At 41.6% G+C, this 12190-nt stretch overlaps 1 protein-coding gene across 5 annotated transcripts in view; it reads left to right on the forward strand.

Moving 5' to 3' along the window:
* Nucleotides 1-12190, forward strand: part of Crim1 (cysteine rich transmembrane BMP regulator 1) — a 179188-nt gene that overhangs the window by 38550 nt on the left and 128448 nt on the right. For all 5 annotated transcript variants that reach the window (XM_055618383.1, XM_055618398.1, XM_055618392.1 and 2 more), the window contains exon 2: nucleotides 1354-1527. In XM_055618383.1, the coding sequence (XP_055474358.1) occupies nucleotides 1354-1527 (174 nt within the window). The remainder of the gene's footprint in view (nucleotides 1-1353; nucleotides 1528-12190) is intronic.

Consider the following 12190-nt stretch of genomic DNA (forward strand, 5'->3'; position numbering starts at 1 on the left):
GTTATCAGAAACATGTTTGCTGTTCTTCAGTGAGTCCCAGCTCAGGTGTGATAGGGTCTTTCAAAGATAACGTGAAGAGAGGGAGACTCTTGTCATGTCGCAGGTGTCTTTGGAGAAGTACTGTGGTTTCCAGTAAAGAGGTATTTGAACTAGGAGGAACGCTGTTAAGAATGGAGCCTAACTAGTGTTTCTGTTTGTTGCATTTTTCTGAACTGGCTCCCAGGAAAAAAAAAAAAAAGCTGGTTTTAAAGAGTTTAATTCTTATTATGTTTAACTGTGTGTACTTGTATGGGTATGTACGTGTGGGTGCATATGCTGATGGAGGCCAGAAGATGGTATCAGATCTCCTAGAGATGCAGCTGCCCACCATGGGAGGGGAACTCAGGTCCTCTGCAAAATCAGAACTTGCTCTTAACTGTTCAGTCACCTCTCCAGTTCCAAGGCTGGCTTTGGAACCTACTTTATTACCATCAGTCCCATCCCATGACAAGGACCTGAATTGGTCTTACCTTTGGAGTGTCATGGCCTCTGTCTCTCACTGGGCTGTAGTCCTTTGTGTTGTGTCCATTATCAGCTTTGGTATAGTGTTGTGTGCCAGCAGTGGGTCCCAGAATATGTTGGAGATGATATCCTCCATTGCTTCTCATTCCTTTCTGTCAGTGGTATCTGGTGTTTGATGCTCATTAGCTTCCTTGGCGTATTGTGTTCTACAGTAAGAAAAAAGTTAACCCAATATTTCATTTGAGATTGACAGATGTAACTCATATGTACTTTCAGTGAACATGGAAGGGTTGAAGAAGCTTTGTTTAAAAATTTAAAAATGTGTGCGTGCCTGTGGACATGGAAGTCGGGAAACAGCCTTGGGTATCTTCCTCAGACACCATCCACTCTTTTTTCCTGAGAAAGGGTCTGAATCTCTGATTCAGCTAGTCTGATTGGCCAGCGGTTCCCAGGGATCCCTGAATCACTTCCTCCCCAGCCCTGGAATTATAGATACCCACCAGCACGTTCTCTCATGTGTGTGGCATGCACTTTACTGACTAAACTATCTCTCAAGTCCCGCTCCCCTGATTAAGTATTTTTAGGAATTGTAGCTGGTGTGTGGCACACAGGAGTCATAGATTTTGACCACAAATGCAACTACTTTATTTCTGCATGCATGGCTACATTTCAGGCTTCCCAGTGACTAAGAGGTGTTTTCGTTGCATTTGTACGCACAGTTTCTGCCGGAACTGCCTTTCATGAATGAAGGCCTCACTGGGATGCTCATCTTTGACGTCCTGGTGTGTGTTTGAGCGCAAGGCCTTTGAATGAAGAGGTGAGCAAACCGTTCTCTGGGTAACTGTTTTGCAGATGAGGACTGGGACGATGACCAGCTGCTTGGTTTTGAACCATGCAATGAAAATCTTATCTCGGGCTGCAACATAATCAATGGGAAGTGTGAATGTGACACCATCCGGACCTGCAACAATCCCTTTGAGTTTCCGAGGAAGGATATGTGCCTTTCAGCATTAAAAAGGATTGAAGGTAAGCATACGGTTTTCGCTGACCGTTTATAACTGAGCGCTGGTAACACTTGAGCCTACAAAGGCAAGGACAAGCCTTTAAGAGCCCTAACTGAGGTGCATACAGTGTATGTACCAGGTGCTGATGCAATTTGAGGTGTGTGTGTTTCCCAGAAGTGTGCCACGGTGTGCTGTCATCTTGTGAGCCGGGTACCTTGTGCCAGCTGGCCTAGGTCACCTCTGCATAATGGATGATTTCATGAGTGGTGTGCTTGGGATCAGCATCTGTTGTAACTGGGTCCATTCTGCTTGATTGACCCTGGCGTGGTGCTCTGCTAATTAGCAAGACGGCTCATCTGGCAGACGGAAGGAAAGAAGTTGCCTTAACGTTGAAAGCTAAGGTTAATTTTGCCAGGAGCCAGAATCAGGCAGGTATGAATGGATTGTGAGACACTTCCCCTCTGGAGAGAAGTCAGAAATTACACCAAAGTAACAAGAAAATTGTAATTAACATGGTCTAGGAATTTTGTCCATTTGTGCATACAGTCTAGAAAAAGCTATTGATAACTTGAAAATATATTTGTAAACATAGAGATCCTAACAGACATACCCAGAGGTTATCGCTGTAGCGCACAACAAAATTAAGAGGAGGGAGGCCTGGATGTCAGCTCTGCCTGACCAGTCCTGTGTTTTCCCTCGGCCCCAGCTTCTTTGGGGGAGGGGGTGGGGATGAGAGAAAAAACGTTAACAGGAGACAGTTGTAAATTCACCTTTTTCCTTTATTAGAATGTTGTCATTCTAAGAATGACCAAACATGCAGTTTGGAATAACAGGGATTTTCAGTGTCCAAAATTCAAGCCCCTGGGTTAGCAGAGCAAGACTGAATTTTCTGAATGTATTAGATTTACAATGTATTAGATTTATGAAACTGTTGTAAATAATAAGGCATTTATAATAACCTATAAAATTGTGCTGCTCTTTGCATTTACTAGAACTGTTTAATCATTGAGAGAATATAGTAGAAAATAATAGAAATAAAATATGAATTATTATTAGTAGTAATGTTTTGTGGTATAGATACCTGAACCCAGGCAGGCACTCATGCATGCTAGGCAAGGGATTTACTGATGGCTTCATTTTTAAGAAATTTATTCATTCTTCTCTCATGTATTACATCCCAACTGCATTTTCCCCTCCCCACGCTCCTCCTAGCACCCATGTGCACACCTTTGCCCCAGATCCAGTCCTCTTTCGTTTCCTTTCAAAAAAGCAGGACTCCCAAGGGTATCAACCAAACACAGCAGGATTAGTTACAATAAGACTGGGCACAAACCTTCATATCCAGGCTGGATGAGGCTACCCAGTAGGAGGCAAAGGGCCCCAAGAGCAGGCAAAAGAGTCAGAGACACCTCCACTCCCACTGTTGGGAATCCCACGAGAACACTGAGGTACACAACCAATCCCTATCTGCAGAGGGCACAGCTCAGACCTCACAGCGTCCATGATTGTGGCTCCAGTCATCATGAGCTGCTAGGGGCTGTGCTGAGTTGATTCTGTGGGCTGATGTCTCCACCAAGCCTGACAAAAAGTCTTCGGACTAGAGAGTAGTAAACAACATTAATTCTAGTCCTTAAGGTTGTGCAATTACTGATTCGAGCCTCCATGTATACATGAGTTACAAAGTTATCTATCATGCAGGCACCTAGGGTTATCATTGATTGGGATCTGTGACTATTTGAATGGACTCATCCATATTTTAAAAATCAGATTATATGGAATCCTATGGCAGATTAAGTCTGCCACCCTTTGCCATTCTTACAATCGTGATACCGCGTCCAGTATTCACAGCTTCGGTGACTGTCACTCAGCCACTCTGCAGTCACTTAACTAATGCCCTGCAACTGATAGCGGCCTCTTCACTGCGATCTAGGCTGTCTGAGATGTAGCAGTTTCAGTAAGAAAGTTGTGTCAGCAGACCTGCCTTCTCATGTACAGCTAGGACAGTTTCATCTGTGATGAGGTAGGCGTTTGCTTGTGACCTGCATAGTGACTCTGGAAAGGGGCTCTGCAAAGGCTGTAGACGGTACATCTATTGTCTCTTGCATTGAGATCATCCCCACAGTAATTACCGACATAGCTAGATAAATTCTTTTTACTTAAAAAAAAAAAAAAAAGGAAAAAAGAGCTTGTTTTGTCAGAAGGCCTTCATGTAATCCAAAGGTAGAATTGATTGAGGTCATTGAACTCCTACATGCTTTTGTTATTCAAAATAAGGCATTTGGTAGTGTTTGAGATCATTTCCAGAATTTGGGATTGGGGGATTCCCCTTTTCTAAGAAGTAATTTTGAAAAAAAAAAAAAAATCCCTCCCTCATTGTTAAACATGTAAAACTTAAAAATGATCTTGGCCTCGTGAATAATAAAGTCTTTATGAATGGTGGAAGTTTGAATATATAGTTGGAATGCTATAGGCATCATACAGTCACAAAAGATTCACCTAGAGTTGTATCTTAAGATAGGATGGGTGGTAAACTCTGTCTGAGTAATGGGCTTCAGAACAGAAAACATCCTGAACTAAAAACTAAAAAATAAATAAATAAAGAGAAGAAAAGCAGTTCTGAACTGAGAATTTGCACGACTTTCATGTGAGACGGTAGGAAAACTGGTAAAAAAAAGAACCAGGTTTGGTTTCCTGCAAGTAGCTGGAAGCACATTTGGTGCTGCTGTGCAGTGACCATTTGGAAAAGGAAGCAGAGACACACAGGACTTTAGAAATCCCTCCTTAACTTTAGCTATAAACACTTAGGAGTAATGTTGTATGATTTGTACTTTCTCGCCGATTGAAGAAAGTCGGGCAGTTGTGTATTGACATGCGGCGTTTTATAGCACTGTCTAGTACTGAGTGGACAGATAAACTGCAGTGAAGGGAGGCTTAGCGGAGGAAATGGGAATTGAGTTTATCTCTGAGAAATTTGTTGAGTGGTTCTGCAGAAGTGAGAGTATAAACACAAGCAAGGACAGAAAAGATGCTAGCCTTAGGAGTACTTGGAATTGGTTTAATCAGTGAGTTTTGCTGGCGAATGCCAACAAATAAATAAGAGGAAAACATGCAGATTTGGGAGGGTGATTGCTGTAATAAATGCTTAGTGGATGATGATCAAGATAGATTTTAGGGGCCTGATACTTAGGACTTACACAGAGGTCATTTGCTAAGTGTGGGATGCAAGGAGCACAACTCCATGGGAGATTGGTTGAAAAGTACTTTGGAAATTTGTTTTGCTGTGTTTGAGGTATCCATGAAGATCAATGGAAGAAGGTGTGCATGCTGGGCCTAGGTGAGAGAGAGAGAGAGGGGTAAAGTGGAGATAAGGGTGATGAGTCACAGTCCAGGAGACTGTGGTGTCCTCCATGACTTTAGGGCACATCAGTGATGCAAGCACATGGAGTGTTTTTGAGGAAGACTAATGGAACAGGAATGGGCGTAATAGAGGAGAAAGGATGGTTAGCACACCAGAAGTGATGTAAAAGGACACGTACAGTACAGGTGGTGCCCGAAGGGATGAGTCCTCAGTCATAGCTGCTCGTAAGTAACTGAAAAACTCATACACAGTTTTGGCATTGCAGTGGCAAAATGGAATATATAGTCTTAACTGATTGTTAAGTGACTGATCGGCTCTGTTACTTTGTTTTGCTTGCCCTACAGCTTCTTGGACTGTATTAGAGCTGGACAGCCCATCCCCGGAAGGGGAGCTGGTTCAAAGCAGAAGTCCTGCGATAAGGAAATGACTGGAAAGGGAGGTGAGGACAGGATTATAGTCGGTAGACTATTAGGATCCAGAAGAGGCCTCTCCTCCGCCAGCACTCACTACCGACCCTCAGGGGCTGTTCCCTTTCCTTAGAGCTACTGCTTAGGCCTCAGGCTTTCCTTCCTGGGCCTGCTCAGCCAGGAGCTGCAGAGCATGTACCTGCCACTGCACTCCCTGGCTCCCAGGTACCCTCTGCTCTACCATGAGCTGAAGACTTCTCTATGGCTTTGTAGGCTCAGGACCATAAACCACGTCGTGCTGCGGAAGTTTAAATTTCATTTTTAAACAAAAGATCTGTTATAACTGTGCTAGAACAGACACGGTTTATACAGAGTTTCCTATCTGTATTTATTTTCCTGCCGCTGCTTGAAACAAGTGGAAGTTTGTTTTTTATGTCGTGTGGCTCTATTGGCTTCTCTGAAGCCAAGCTGATTTTGGTAGAGACAGACACCAACTATTCTTGCCTTTGTTTGTTTCTTTGGTTGGTTGGTTGGTTGGTTGGTTTGGTTTGGTTTGTGTCTTGTTTTGTTTTTTTCTTTTGGATTTTAAGGACTTCAGAGCATTGACTTTTAAATAAATGCATTATTTCAGTTCTGTCTGAGGAAATGATATCATTTCTTTTTAACTCATTTTTAGTTTTTTACACTTTCTTTCATGTTTTCCCACCACAGCATCAGGTGCCAAGGCTAGATTTTATTTCTGATGGTTATCTTTCTTCTGGTCTCTTGACTCTGGTACATGCTGTGCTCTGTGGCCTCTTCAGGACTCTTGGTTCTTGGTGCCATGTGTAATGTTTGTCCCCAAACAACAATTAACTAGTATTTTGAAAGCAATATTGTGCTGTGTGCTTTCATAGGACTTTCTCAAAACAGTTTTATTTTAATGTGTATGCGAGGTAGATGTAGGGGGTGCTCACAAAGAAAAAAAAAACCACAGAAAAATGTGGTAGCACAATGTTCTACGTGATGTCAATTCCTATCCCTCGTGTGAGGCAGGGCCCAGAATTCCCTACTGTCTCTCTTGCCCTTAGGACTGCCCATGGAGATGCCACAGTAAGAAGACTGTGTCTTATCACATAAGTACAGGGAAGGCAGGAGCCTTCTTCTCTCCTGCAGGTTCCCTCTTAGGATAGCTCCTTAGGGAGGGCCTGCTGTCTCCTGGTTTTCTCAGATCTTTGATTCACCAGGATTCATACGCAGCAGGGCACCAAGCATGACCAAGAAACCCCAGCAGAAAGGGCTCCTGCTGGCTCAACTGCACTGAGTAGGAGAGCTATAGAGTGTTTATACACATCTACTGCCCTCCCAAGATGTATTATGCTGCCCCAGGAGAATGTTGTGTCCTGAACCACTAAACCAAGTTTGAATGACTTCTTCCATTGTTTCTCAAAGTAAAGCATATGCTTCAAATTGCTTTACTTTAAATATTAATGCACAGTGGTTTCATTATGCAGTTAAATATTTCTTCCAAGTAACTGTTAAAGGAAATCCAAATGCAGTGGGGGCATTTTATATATTTAAAACCATGTAAGTCTACATTAGTGTAATTCACATAAAAATCCAAGGACATGAGATTTTAGATGTATCTGTAGTGCGTTATGAGGATAGGTCATGCAAAGGGCTGTCTCTGTTACAAACAGATACCTGTTATTATTGTTAACAGGCTATAAGATGGCGCAGTGGGCAAGGGTGCTTAGCCTGATGATCTGAGTTTGATCCTTGGAACCTCTATGATAGAAGGAGAGAACTGACTCCTGCAGGTTGTCTTCACACACGCACATACTATCTTAAAAAATGTAGAAAATTATTACTACAACTACTACTGTTGGTATTAGTATTAAAGGACCACATACTAAAGGATAAAATAAATCCTGGTTACATTTTGGAGAAATCTATCTGTTTGTAATAGAGGTAGCCCTTTGCATAACTTTACCTATCCTCATAAAGCGCTAGAGATAACATCTAAAACCTCATGTCCTTGGATTTTAGTGTGAATTACACTAATATATACTACATGGTCTTAAATATCAGTGCCCCCAGATATTGCCTAATGGAACATTGATTATAATAGAAACAATAACATTGTGATTATTAACTCACAGGACATAGAAATAGTTGTACGTAACTGCTGTTTATTCAAGAACTTGATTTAGCAGAGTTAGACTTCCTACGGAACTCTTCTAACAACCCTTACTATTCTGTTGAGGAGCGGTTAGACATGGGCTGTGTGTAGTATGTCTAATGCGGTCTATGACATGTAGGGGACCCTCCTGGCCTTTTCAGACTGCTGTAAATATATTCACAGTCACACGCACACACGCACGCACGCACGCACACACACACAGTTATCTCCTCCTGTCTTCCCATAAAGGATAAGCTCAACACGAATTTATCCTGTCCTGCCTTTTGGAGGCCTTGCCTTCTCAACTTCAGGACTTTGGTATTTATAGATTTATAGTTGTTAAGTCGGGTTCTTCATTAAGATCACTCAACACAGATTGTAATTTTCTTAAATCAGTTAGACCTTAAAGCTATCCTGAGTTATTAAAGCTTATGAATGTATCGTTTTATCTCAGACAAATTGGCTTAAATCTTAATTTTTAAAGTAATTCAATTAATATTGTTTATCAACTTTGGAACTGCTAGCCCTTCTTGTGGGCAAGTGCAAAAACACATTATCCTCACCTTCCAGATGGTGCAAGGACCTCATTACTATTGGGGTCCCTGATGGTTTTTCCTTTGGCTGCTCAAATGCTATAAACAAATACTCTACTTACAAAAAACAGTAAGGCCATTATTCAATTTTAAATCTGTATCACTGCCTCATTCTTTTTGTAAAGACAACCATGAACTGATAATACAGTATGCCAGTCTTCAAACAAACAAAAAAAGTTATTATAAAGAATTTGCAAATAAAACATCACACAGCAAAATTTACCAGACTACAGATCTGTGTAGCTCAGTGAATTTCTAAAGAGTTAGAATATTTCTGTATTTTCATTTGGGGAGAAGATGCTTTATATATGAAGAGATGTATGTATAGAAATTAATGTGTGTATCTTTAAATGACTTTAATTCTTTTTTCATTTTAAATTCCAACAGTGATAGGGGGAAGAAAATAGTGAAAGCAAATTTTTGAAACAGTAGACTTTTAACTTAGGATGATGCTTAAATCAACATTTTAAAATTGTTTATTATAGGTACAGATATTTAAAAGAATTATTGTTAAAAACATGTTTGAGTTCATTGCCAATTTGATGGTCTGATAAGTGGTACAAGAAAAACAGAAAGGGCTTCCAAAAGGCGGAAGCCACTGTCAAGTATCTGGGAAATAAAAACAGGAAACTCAAGGAACTTGGCCTCAGACCAGCTGGAGGGAGCAGTTGTCCAAATGGTTGTACCTGCATTTCAGCTGTGGGGTGTTCTACAGTGACCTACCCTTCTGGGAATTGTGAGTTCTGAGTTCTAGCGCCCCTCAAGGAGAGAGGAGAAAGTCCTAATTAAAATTATGTCTCTTGCATGAGTGGGTAGATGAAGAGGAAAATTTTGTTTGCTGCACTGGGAGTACAAGAAGGAGTTAGTGTGAAATGAGTTTTTACGTTGACATTAGAGAAATGCTCTCCAGGAATGTTCTGTAGGAAGGGTCTCTTGAGGTCCTGTACCATCCATTGATTCTTCCCTCTCTTTTTCTATTTTAACCTTTTTAAGAACATGCATAACTTTACTCTTTCAAGCCATCTCTTCTTTCCTAAGAGGTTTTCAGTTCAACCAAACATCTGCTTATTCGTTTTTCATATCCAGCCACAGATTAATGCAGTACTAGACATAGCTGAGAGCCTTTTTTTTTTTTGCTACGCATGTATATTATTTAAAATGTATTGTTTAAAAATGTACACATTTTTAAGAATACATCAAATATTGTTTCCAAAAAGATAAAGTGCATCCTGGCCTCTTCAGCTAGGGAAGTGGTGTTGATCTAATGCCTGGCTTCAGCAGATTGAAGTTGTCTCTCCGAAGTACCTCAGCAGTTCCTCATGTGCTTGTGGTTTCTGACTTAGCTGGGTGACCTCGAAGTTAGGAGAGCTCAGCATGTGCTCCACCCAGAGCTGCTGAGTGGCTGCCTGGTCCAGCTGTGTCCAGTTGAACCATGGCCCGCACAAAAGGGTGTTTCTGATATGAGCAAAGGCTCTAGAATCCCAGCTCTCTGAGTGAGAGGCCACATGTACAGCTAAGTGAAGAGCTGAGGTCCCGGGGGGAGGGGACTGGCTCTGCAGTAACTGTCCGGTTCTCCCATCCCTGCAGAGCAGGCCAGCTGCCCTAAGCTGGGTCATCTCCATCAACCAGAGGGTGTGAACCACAGGTTTCCTGAGCCATTCTTACATGTGTACCTCATTCAAACCTCATTAATTAGTGTCATTTGTATTCCCAAGCCATTATCTGAGACTGTGTACACTTCATCTAAGGCAGGCGATTTATATTTGTTCTTTTTGCTAGAAAGAGAGAGAAAGGGCAAAAAAAAAAAAGTTGATGAAAAGTTCAATCATGAGTTTGCGAGCAGAGTGACTTTAGCAAGAGTCTGCTTTCAGTCAAAAACTGAGTATTGCAGATTTCTTTATGCCCTGTCAATGTAGGGAAGGATTCCTTGGTAGACTTGTTTTATGCTTTCCCAGGCTTGCTGGTTATTACTAATATCTTGGTTTAGGCAGTCACCTGAAGGGAAAAGGTTTCTTTGAATATAGAAAGTTTGTTGTTGTTGTTGTTTTTAAGAAGGAAAATGGAAAAATCTTTGCTAATGAAAAGGGCCAGGGTTGAATGCATACAACTCCACCCAGATATACATCCACCCAGAGCCAGTTTCTTCCAGTTGTAACTGAAAGCCACTAGGACCAGCCTTATGTGAAAAGTATGAGGATCATTTCATTTGTCCTTTGGTCAGATGATCCTCCGTTCGTTCTGTTCTGTCAGGTTCAGAACCCAGACTCCTGTTTCTCCCTATATATACTTTATTACAGTCCAGGAAAATGTTCACCCAGGAACAGACAGGACAGCCAGATGCAAACAGAACGGTGCTGAACCCTTGTTCAGGGAGATAGACAGTCACGAACAACAACAAACTGAACTGACTTTTTAACTAGTTTACAAGCTCTTCTGTGATTCATAGACAGGCTGTTTACCTCTAGAACCAACGCTTCTGCTCACTTTGTGAAGTATAGAACTTCCTCAGGAAAGGCACTTCAGAGTTTATTAAAATTCCACCTTTGGTTTGAAAAAGTTTGGAAATATTCCGCTAATAAAGTTTGACTCATCCCCTAGTGCGTGCTGACTAGTGCTAAGCCTACGGTAGCTAGCTTGAGGCCCTGGGATCCTGCCTTTTTGTGTACAGGGCTCTTCTTTCAGTGGTGTCTAGCACTGAGACAAGTACAGAGGGCTCACATGGGTTGCTGATGCCACTCAAGTCCTGGACATTGTCTTTTATAGAGCACCTTCCTGCTTTTGATTTGTGATCTCTGTTGCTAAGTGTTTTTTTGCATCAGGAGGAAGTGACAGCAATAAGTGGTGACTGTAAAGCTGGGGAGGGGAAGGGATTAACACAAGATGAATGAATGTTTGTGTGGTTTTCAGCGGCTGGAATGTTCCTCTGAATCAAGGATGTATTCTTTGTTTCTGGCTGACAACTTCCTAGTTTTCCAACGGGTAGGGGAACTTTTTATTCTTTTCTCTGTCGCTGGAAGTCTTTTTTTTTTATTTCCCGAAAAGCATGTACAGTGTTTTCTGCTTATCAGTGGCCTTTCTTTTCCTGTTCCAATAACAAGAGAACAATACAGGAATTTAATAATGTTTAAAGATTGATACCGCTTTCTCCTGATGTGTCCATATATTTGCCTGAAGATAAAAAATCAAGTTTTATAAAGTACAGGAAAGCTGTTTGCTGGCAATATGAACCAACAGTGTCATCTATGTTATTTTTTTTCCTTCATTTCCCTTTCATCTAGTTTAGAAAATGAAATGAGTTTTATTTTTCTCTTAAAAAAAGTGTTCTGGAGTTTGTTTATAAGATTGGTAAGAACCATGGTTGAGCCTGCCAGAAAGGCCTGTAGAGGTGTCTGGAGGACGTCCCGGTCTTACTATGTAGTTCTGTTATGTTAAAGATTGTTATTTACTGTTCACTGGCTTTGGCTAGAGGAAAACAAGTCCAACCTTCCTTGAAGAGCTTTTAAAAAAGCAGCAGTAGATGTGAAAGCACACTACTGAGTCTGCTGGAGCAGTTTGTAGCATGTATGGACTTTCAGATGATTCCTGCAGGTGCCCTGTCCCTTGGTGGTCATCCCAGGTGCTTTGACCTCAAGGGACCTTACACCCTCTGGTGTGTAAAACAGAACCCTAGCTTCTCCTTTGTGTCTGATCCAGGTCTAGTAACCAGTCAGGTTTTTAAACTGCCTAAATACTTCCCACATGACATTTACAATGATGTTTATCTGTGCTTTAGTGAAGAGAAAGTAAGATTTACACTCTCCCAGTGCCCGGTGGCGCTCAGCTTGCTAATCAAACTGGAATCTTCTAAATGCTTTCCTGTTGAGAGCCAGCTTGTCTCTGTCCACCAGGAATGTTGCAAATGAAATTATCCTGTGTCCTTGTTATATACCTTAGTGTGACGTGGAGCTCAAGAATGTTGTCTACAAATTCCTTTGTGTCCCTCTGCTTGGACCCAGGTCTGCTCAGTGCCCTTGGGAGGCTTTTGACTGCCTCAAGGATGAAACATGTATGCAAGCACACACACACACATATAATTGACTAATATTTGGAAATCAGTGTGACTGTCTCATTAGCTCTACCGTGTGTGTGTGTGTGTGTGTGTGTGTGTGTGTGTGTGTGTGTGTGTG

The sequence above is a fragment of the Psammomys obesus genome, unplaced genomic scaffold, assembly GCF_907164565.1.
Source record: "Psammomys obesus unplaced genomic scaffold, mPsaObe1.curated_primary_1811, whole genome shotgun sequence".
Classification (NCBI taxonomy): Eukaryota; Metazoa; Chordata; class Mammalia; order Rodentia; family Muridae; genus Psammomys; species Psammomys obesus.